The 10101-nt window shown below is 42.4% G+C and overlaps 1 protein-coding gene across 1 annotated transcript in view; it reads left to right on the forward strand.

Moving 5' to 3' along the window:
- Nucleotides 1-6632, forward strand: part of ldlrad4b (low density lipoprotein receptor class A domain containing 4b) — a gene marked incomplete at its 5' end in the record, with an annotated part of 10539 nt that extends 3907 nt beyond the window's left edge. The window contains 1 exon segment of the mRNA XM_014010852.1: nucleotides 5283-6632. Within this exon segment, the coding sequence (XP_013866306.1) occupies nucleotides 5283-5876 (594 nt within the window).
- Between the last annotated feature and the right edge of the window lie 3469 nt (nucleotides 6633-10101).

Raw genomic sequence — 10101 nt, forward strand, 5'->3', positions numbered from 1 at the left:
GTCATAATCATGCCTTGTGATTATTTGACAGGAGTTTTACTTTTAAACTGTAAGTGTATTTAATTTAGTTATGTTAATTATGATAGTTTAGTTATGCTGTAAATAAAATAAAAATTAAACCAAGATTTAGATTAGAATAATGATCATTTTGATCTATACTTTGGTAATGTCTGACTGGGCCTCGTGTCACTTTATGTTCAAGAAATTGGGCCCCGAGGTCAAAAAGGTTAAGAACCCCTGGTCTAAAGCAATTAACCAGTAAGAGGAGGCTGCCGGCCCTAAGAGAGATGATTATAAACTACCTCATAGTTTCATCTGTCCTGATTTAGCAGCCAATAAACTTTTACCGTGGTACATTTTATTTACCCTAGCTTCATTCTTTGTTGACAAAGGTCTACACGTTATATTAAATAAAACACAAGGTCATGGAGTCACACAGAAACATAATTCATTATGATCTGTAACATGATACAGAGAACAGAATAAAGAGAAAGACTTTGAAGTTACTGGACTAATGTGCACTTTGTATGGATGATGAGTAGCTAGCTCCAGATAAACAGGGATCTAACTATAACAGGTGTTAGTGAGGGGTCTTCAGAGGGTGTCTCTTTTCTAGCTTTGTTGAATCTTTGAGTGTTGTCTGTATTCATTCTGTAATTTAATTTCCTTTATGTTAGCTTATTTGTAGCACCTGGTTTTGTCTAATTGGTCTGTGCTTACAGGAATACAGCAAAGGGAACAGGTACCTAGACATTTGCATTTGGGTTTCTTGTTCATATTTAATCATCATGTACGGCTGGCACCGCCATCCAAACATAATCAGAGCTGGCGTGTTCTCGAAGAACCAACGATCCAGAACCACAAACACCAGTGTCCTCACCGTGACCGGGGGTGGCATGGCGTAAAGCCTCCCTGCCAGATGGAAGAGGTTATGAGTCCCGGTGAGAGAGGAAGCAGCGGCAGCACTCGAATGAAACGTGTAACTGGTCATGTATGGAGAAGACCACCTTGCTGTCAGCATCGCCTGACCACCCGACTCAAACAAAACCTCAGCGGTGGGCAGAAGGGCCGCACCCGTCATTTAGCTTTACGTGTCACTGCGTTAGCTATATCAATCTATCGCTTCATCACAGACTTGACTGACGAAGGTCCAGTACTGTGTTGTGGTTTGAAGTGCAGACGGAAGAAGAGGAAGAGGATTTCCTGGCACTATATCTCGAGTAAAATCCACCCAGACAGATGAAGGCTGTGTCCAAATTCAGAGGCTGTGTCCTTCAAAGGCCGAATTTGAAGGCTAATTACGTCACAGCGTAATGGCTGTCCAAATTCAAAGTCTTCTCAAATTGCGGCCCACARATGGGTCCTCATTCTCACCCTCAAATTGGGTAAGAATGGGTCCTCATTCTCACACGGTTCAGGTGGATTCTTCTCAGCCCATCCTATCCCAAGATGCATTGCGGGCCAACCAGGAGATTTTTTTTTTCTTGTAATGGCAGACAAAGCGAGAGAGAGGAATACAGTTTTAAAAAAATCTGGCCGTATAAAAACAAAGTTTTAAAGTGGTTGTGTTTTGTACAGATTTTTTAATATTATTCTTGTCAGAAATCCTTGTAAACGAGCTTGTATGGCAGGTTCTTCATGTATTGCCCATAAGCTAATAAAATTTTGTTATATTCGATCTTAACCGCTTGTGTTTAGCGTCATCACGGTTGTGAGGCAACAGGACATACATTGGGGTAAGGGCGGGAATGAAGCTGAAGTTCTAGACTGTTCAAATTTACAGCCACTTTCTTCCGGTCCTCAGGGTCGACAAAGGACCCGACCCATGTAGACCGGGTAGGTTGGGWCYGTCAAAGAATACAGCTCCTATAAAKCTGAGTGAAACCAACCCCTCCCAAAAATGAACCACAGGAAAAAAAAGGCAAATATGATCAGTGGTTAGTGCTTGTTTGTGCGGGTTTGTGCGCTTAAAATTRTCATTTGTGCTGCTATGGTTTTTTATATATTAAAGATTATTTGTAAGGGTCATTCAGGGGTYACCATCYCACCCGCTCGCTCCAAAATGAACCAAAAATGAAYCAAACCAGTCAAAATTTGGTGTGCTTTGTTTGAGCAAGTTTGTGCCRTTGAAACGGCTGGCTGTGCTGCTATAATTTGAGATATAACACKTTATAMTTTCGGACGATGACGTGACTTGGCCCGTTGTCACAGACGTAAACARTTCAGGCCAAGTCACATGATCGTCCGAAATTATAACGTGTAATATGTCATAAATTATAMCAGCACAAACAGCCGTTTCAAYGGCACAAACCTGCTCAAAGCACAACAAAATTCGACTGGTTTGGTTCATTTTTGGTTCATTTTGGAGCGAGCAGGTGGGAGAGTGACCCCTGAATGACCCTTACAAATATTCTTTAACATATAAAAAAACCATAGCAGCACAAACAACAATTTCAAGTGCACAAACCCGCACAAACGAAGCACTAACCACTCAGCATATTAGCCTTATTTTTTTCCTGTRGTTCATTTTTTGGGATGGGCTGGTTTCACTCAGCTGTCCTATAAGGGATAGATTCTAATAAATCAGGATAGAGTAGTGTGTCAATTGGCCCAAAGTAGCTTTGTCACATAGCGCTGCCCCGGCATGGCGCTATGCTTTATAGCATAATCTGACAAACCCAAATCTGCTGCATTGATAAGTTATTAAAATGCTACATTTAAGCTAGCTGCACTGAAACACAACGGATCAGCTTTCAGTGGCAGTGCTCTGTCAGTTAAAGGCCTCATAAAAACAAAAACAAAGAAATTTAGGAGAAGAAAAAGGTGAATTTGTGGCACAAATGGAAAGATGGAAGAAGTACAGTGGGGGGGGGGGGGGGGTGTTGGTGCTGAAGCAGTTGGAGAGAATGGCAGAAAGAGGAAAGGCCTTGCAGAGACAAACAGGGAGATACAGCCAGAGAGTGTGGGTGGCCGATAGATTGTGTGTGTGTGTGTGTGTGTGTGTGTGTGTGTGTGTGTGTGTGTGTGTGTGTGTGTATGTGTGTGGCAGGAGGGGTGGGGGTGGGGAGGTGGATGTGTTTCTGTGCGTCATTAATCAGCAACACCTCCCCTGACACTGTCTAGACAGCCGTCTGAGAGCTGGCCTGCTCTGCTCCCTCTGTCAGCCGCACACACACCACCCCCCCTCCGTCTTTCTATCCATCCATCTCTACTTTCTCTCTCTCTCTGTCTCTCCTTGCTCTTTACCTCTACAGCTCTTTCCCCCCCTCTTCTCCTTCCTGTCCTCTCCATCCTTATCTCAGCAGCCTTTCTTTTTAATCCTTTCAGTTCCACTCTTTCTTCCCCCGTCTCACCATTTCAGCCGCCCTGATCCCTCTCCCCCAGGTTTTTCTTCTGAGTCTGTTTGTTCTCTTCACCCAGACCGCCTTGTCAGTGGGGGTTGATGATTACAGACACAGTCGCTAATTAAAACGGGTTTCCTCTGATAATGACTCGCCGCAGTAGAAATGAGTGGAACAGGATAGAAATGTGAGAAACGAACAAATGGATCATGACGTTCCAGTCTGAGGAGTTAATTGAGGTGAAGATCTCCAACAAAAGCTGGTGGATGAACAGATTTGTTGAACGTTGTCCCGTTTCAGAGCAGGGATCCTTTCTCTTCTTCTACCGTAATTAAACTGAAATGTCTGCGGCAGCTAATTGGTGTCAGCAGGCTGGTGAGTGCTGCTGCTACAAAAGGACGATCAGTCATTGTTTGAATAATAGTCAGTGATACGGCATCGTTCTTTAAAGGATAAAACAGGAAAATCATAATTGACCGTCATGAAACTGATCTGCCTCTGAGTGGTGATGGTGGGATCAGAAATCTGTGAACCCAGATAGCACTGACTTGTTTCGTTGTCAGAATACATTCTCCAGAAAAAAATAACATAATTAAGCTTTTGGTATAAATGATCGCAGAATGTGTCCAATTATTAAATAAACGGAAACTAAACTACAGCTGAGGTACATTTGTTTTATGTTTTACCACTGTTTGCTGAGCTTCAAAGGAAAATTTCTATTTGGCCTACAGTCAAATCAGGTTAGCTAAGGTGAATTTTAGGCAGAAACATTTAAATTTGTCTGTTTTTTCTTTGAATATTTGGTTCTAGTCTGGCCTACAACCTAACAATTAACAACATACACTTATTTTGTTCTTAACTCACATCGGACTAATGAATAAAACACAACAAACCACTTTCGTCTTTCTTGTTTCATGTTTTTCTGAAAAATGAGTGTGTTCATACAGTTGAGTTAAAAGTTCAGTCCTACTGCTAAAACTCAGTGTAATAAAACAGACTGTGCTGATGCTAATCCTGCTAGCTAAGCTTCTTTATATTCCTTCACTTGTCTGATGGGTCAACGTGGCAGAGGGATGCATCTGACAGGAAAACTGAGCCCACCTGTGACCAAAGTTTCTATTTAATCTTTTCCAAATATTAGACAAAGATCAGACAGACTTCATGTTGTTTCTCCTTCTTGTGTGAATGCTGCATCTCATTCACACTATTGATCATGCTTCTTCTATAGGTTTTTCAGCAAATAGATCTTGCTCTGCAATTTTTGTGTATTTCAAAATACACAGTAGTGTATATTATATAATGTATAGCAAAACGTTCAGCTCCTTCAGGACATTCTGGCTATGACTTTTGGTATTTCAGCTATTTATCATTTTTTTAAGCTTTTTCGGCCATGTTTTTCACATTGAAAATGAATGAATGGATGGATGAATGAAAATATCTTTATATCAAAACAGATAAAACAAACAAACAAAAATGTGTATATATCTATATACACATACACATACACAGTATGTATATATCTATATACACATACATGAATAAATTAAAATGAATGGAGCTGTTTTCGACTTTCTTAAAAGCCTTCAAAAAGTTTTTAAATCTTTACTGTACTTTTTATCTTTTGTTCTGGTTCTACTTTTTTAGACTTCTTTGTGGAAATTTAAGCTTCCTTTGACTTTATTCTGCTCGTTTAGCTCATTCTGACCTTTTCTGCTATTATATTCTTTCAGCTGTTTGCTAATTTCAGCTACTTTTAGTAGGGTTTTTCGCTAATTTGAGCTTTTTTTCAGCTAAATTCACCTTTTTGTGATCATTTCAACTTCTTGCTGCTTAATTCAGCAAACGTGATCTCATTTTTTCTTTGTACTAACTTCATCTGTTTAGATTCAGCTTCTTTTTCCAGAAGTTTCCTCATCTTCATCTTCTTTCTGTCTCACGCAGGTTTTATACGCCCCTTCAGCGAGGGATCGCTTCACAGCTCCCTCCTTCATGCAACGTGACCGTTTCAGCCGCTTCCAGCCCACCTACCCCTACATGCAGCATCAGATCGACCTGCCGCCCACCATATCGTTGTCGGACGGCGAGGAGCCCCCGCCRTACCAGGGGCCCTGCACGCTGCAGCTCCGTGATCCCGAGCAGCAGATGGAGCTCAATCGTGAGTCTGTGAGGGCGCCACCCAACCGAACCATTTATGACAGTGACTTGATCGACATGGGGGGAGGTGGTGGCCCGGGAGGGGTGAAGGGAGGAGGAGGAKGGGGTGGCGTGTGGGGAGGAGGCCCAAGACCACCGAGCAGCAACTCGGGCATCAGTGCAGCCAACTCTAGCAGCCACGGGCGCATGGAGGGTCCCCCGCCGGCGTACAGCGAGGTGATGGGCCACTACCCTGGCTCGGCCTTCTTTCTACACCAGCACAGCAATAACCAGAGAGTGGGGGGGCCAGGGGGGCCGGGCAGCAGGACGATCCAGCAGCAGAGCCAATCAGAAAGCACAATAGTTCCTGCCAAGGACGGCAAGCCGGAGGACCTGGTCTGAGTAGAAGCGGGAGGCGACAGACCGGTCCACAGATCCCAGACTGAGGAGGGTTTCCCATCGTCACCCCTGACTTTCCACACCGCTCTGTCGCTCTCCTGTCCTCCCACACTCCCATGCACAAAGAAATATCAAYGAGCTACAACTAAACAAGGAAAGAGAAACCAAGATTTTTCTTTTTTTTCTTTTGTTTCCTTCCAGCTTGCACCTCTGGGGATGATTATTTTTCTTTATTTTTAACAAAAAGAAAATCTGCTAGCACAGACTGAAAGTTCTCTTTCTTTCCTCCTCCTGTGGGAYGACAGTTTTGTCCCTGGGAAGTGAGGAGGGTTTTTTATTTTTTTCATTTTTGTTTTACGTTACGGACCGGGATCTGTGCACAAAGCGAGAACTGAGAATCCAGGACTTTCTGAGAACCCAACAAAACAAGACTCTCCAACCCAAATCTTAGTGCCAAGGTTCACGAGGAAGTAAAACAAAGAGGAGAAATGAGAGAACTTATCCTAACATTCACAAAGCAACAAAAGAAAAGTTGTCTAAAAGTTGCACTATCTTTTTGTTGTAAAAGAGAAGAGGGACGTGATGTCATGTGATGATGTTTGTTTTTATTTTCCTTTTTGTTGTTGTCTTTTTTTATTTTATTTCACTGACTGAACTCTGGCTCCAAACCTATTGGGAGCAACAAAAAAACAAACAAACAAAAACTAACAAGTATCAGCTTATGTCCTTCCCTTATTTTGAAAAGTGCGAGCTCTTGAACCCAGCCTACAGCGTCTCTGTTTGCTTACAACACAGGCACAATCAAAGTAAGAGGAGAACCTGTTCTGCTTCACCTCTGTGTTCACTTCAGAATCATCGGGGGGAGAAATCTGCAGCTGACCAGCCCCCCAGCGTGGATGAAATCTAATTTACTAAAATTCTCATTCTGAAAAAGCCTCAGTAGCCCTTACAAAATGTTTCAGTCTTGCTAAAGGCAGCATCTGACTGGGCTGCAGCTAGTCAGTGGACGGCACTCGTAGACGAGTCGCACGACGTTCATGTTGGTTCTGTTTCCTCGCTCCGGGCTCTGAGGCTTGTAGTCCGGTTGAGTGTTTTAAAAGCTTTTTGTGACAAATTTTCTTTAAAACAATTGCTAACTTCAACCCAACCCATCTCAGGAGGACACCTGGAGCTCTTCTTTGACAGAAGACTAAGAAACACCATTTAAAARTTTTCCTTTGACATTTCTAAACTGTACTCCAGTAGATTAAGTCATATCCGTGGGGGGTGGGAACAAAGTGGGCCGAGCTAAGTAATGAAATGTAGTCCATGGCATAGAATAGGGTTGGGCAGTATTGATCTTTTTCATACTGTGGTATAACCTTTACAAAATACTGTGGTATCCTGTGGTATACGGTATTATCGCTTGTGTCAAACAGACCAAAACATGTCCAAGTTCGTCTTTTTAGGGCTTTAAGTTTCAAAATAATCGGACTCTCACCACGGTTGTTTCCGCGCTGCTGCGTACGTTTAGCCAGTCGGTGTGTCGATAAAGTTTGTAGGTTTTTCCTCCTCTGACGGGTGGGGGTTGCAGAAAGTTTCAGTCTGAAAGGAGTCCACCTATAGTGGTTTGACTTAACAAACCTGCTGGGTGGTCCCGAAGCGCTCTGTCAGCACTACACCGGCTCACTTTTTTGAGTTGGCAAGTTTCTGTCACTACGTCGCTCTGAGGTTTTTTATTTTATTTATTGTTTTACCTGCTCGTAGTTAATATGTGCGACAGACTGAGCTGTCTCTCTCTGTCTTTGAAACAAGCTGAGGTGGTCAGAACAAATGTCAGTAACATTATGGGGCGTCTAGAATGTCTGTCCCAGTTTTCATGGCAGCCTTATGGAAATTTGGTGTTTCGCCTCGGGTGACTCATACAGTCCGTTTTAAATACTGTCACCATATTTTAATACCACAGTATAACAAAATACCCTCATACTGCCCAAGCCTAGTGTAGAACACATCTTTACTACCTGTGTACAAAAAACAAAACGATTTTCAGAACTTATCCTCACAAACTGTAGCCACACATCTTACTGGTCACTTGCTCTCAAACACTCAGACATTAAAGTTATTTTTATTAACGAGTTGTCAGTAAGTCTGAAACTGTTGCAGCTCAGCAGGATACTACCTGAATCAAATTACATTCTAGAACATTGTAGCCAATAAAAAACAGTTTATTGTCCATTTAGAGGCTGGGTCAACGCAGATTTTTCTTTTCATCTTTCTCCCGACTTCTGAGCACCTGACACTTTGTTTTTCCTCCCACCCTGACCTGCACAACATCCCCCCACCCTCCATCTGCACCTCAACAAACCCACCAAAAAAACTGAAAAACAAACACAAAGATTCCCTCGAACAAGGGTTCCACAAAAACTGACTGTGGTCAATGAAAAGGGCTATCTGAAAGTCCTGTTTTGTAACAGAAGCTAAAAACCTTGTGGAAAATCGAGCCTTTTTTCTTCAGCTCATTGTTGCCTTTTCCTCTGCTGTTGTGCTTTCTCTGTTTGTTTGTTTTATTTTCTCTTCAAAGCTCGTCCCTTCATTCCTCTTTTCTCCTCCATGCTTTTTACTAGTAACCATGAACGCTGCTCCATCGTTCCTCCTCTCATCGCTGTGCAAAATGACAAAAAAAAGTGCTAAAATGATGGCGAATCAGCCGAGCCCTTTAAAGTGGAGACTGGAGCTGAGTTTGTCGTTTGGCAGCATGCTGGTGTGGTTCTCTCTTGTTTGTGTGTGTTTGTAGGTCAAACCTTTAGCAACACTGAAAAGCACTTAATGCTCCTACAGGAGGATTGTATGTGTGCATGTGTGTGCAGCTGTGTGACTTATTAGCTGACTGCTTTCAGTTTAACCACTCAAGGCCGTGACTTATTTGGCTTTTTTTTTTATTTTGCCACAACGTTGGCTCAGCTTTTGTTGGAATTCAGTGAAGCATCTCAGTTAGAAGCCAGAAATTCACAAAGGTAAATAGTTTCCGACAATGCAGGCCACAGTCGACCCCACATCCCCMCAGGTGTCCGTAAAGCTCCACCTGGTCTGATATCAGCTGCACCGCTGACTTCAGATATCTTAGTTTTGCTTGTGTCAACAAATTCTACAAAACCATAAAACGTTTTGAACGTTCTGTCCTGTCTGGTGCTCACACTGTAACTTGTTGCAGAAGTCTGCTCTGACAGAGGAGGAAAACCAACACGGGTCCAAAGCTCCAGTTACATCCAGGTTAATTTCATTTGCTTAGATTGAGCCTAATAGGAAATGGTTCTCTCTAAGAAGAAGATGATAACTCACCTGATGTTTTCAGCTGCCAGCAAAGGCGAAAGGACAATTTCTCCTGTCACGATAACAAATTTTGCTGGACGATAAATTGTCTCAGAAAATATTGCGAAAAACAATAATACTGTTTGGAGACTAATAGAATGGCACATGCCCCACGTACAAAGCTTATGGAAGTTTACGAAATTTACGTACAAAAAAAATTTACAAACTGCAGCTGCTGACACACTTCCTCTATTTATTCTGTAAGCATCTTACTCTGGTTCATAAAATAATTGCGGTCACCCACATCCAGCTTACAAAATTAACAAAAGTTTAAGAAATTTACGTAGTGTAGGAAAAAAGAAAACAACTCTCAGCGAACCCGAGGTCCGGCCAGGTGAAAGAAGGCGTCAGAAAACCAAAGCCGAACCAGTGGACGGATTTTTATAAAACTCACACAAATTTATTATCTACAGATGATTACTTTGGAGGATGTCCAATTCAAGGTGACTCAAACATGGTCCTCCATCWGTTTTAGAGAAATTGAGCTAAAATAGGTAAATGGTAAATGGACTGTACTTATATAGGGCTTTTCTGTCCATCAGGACACTCRAAGCTCTTCACACCACAATCTGTGTCCTCATTTACCCATTCACACAGCACTCTGTTAGGTCTCTACAAAGCTAACGTACAATCATCTTTGGAGACTAATCAGTGCCAATCACATTCATRCACTGCTTTGACTGGTTTAGAACCTGCAGCATATTTGGTGTCCAAGCTTTTGACTAGTAGTGTACAAATACAAGTCATCCTTTGGAGTCAAACTAGTCAAGATGGCCGCCACAGCTAAGTAGCTTCAGCTAACTCGGTTTTTAAAGGCACGGTGTGTAGGATTTGTTGTTTTCAGTGACATCTAGTGGTTGAGTGGTTGAATCATCCTCCC

This window comes from Austrofundulus limnaeus, unplaced genomic scaffold (genome assembly GCF_001266775.1).
Source record: "Austrofundulus limnaeus strain Quisiro unplaced genomic scaffold, Austrofundulus_limnaeus-1.0 Scaffold74, whole genome shotgun sequence".
Classification (NCBI taxonomy): domain Eukaryota; kingdom Metazoa; phylum Chordata; class Actinopteri; order Cyprinodontiformes; family Rivulidae; genus Austrofundulus; species Austrofundulus limnaeus.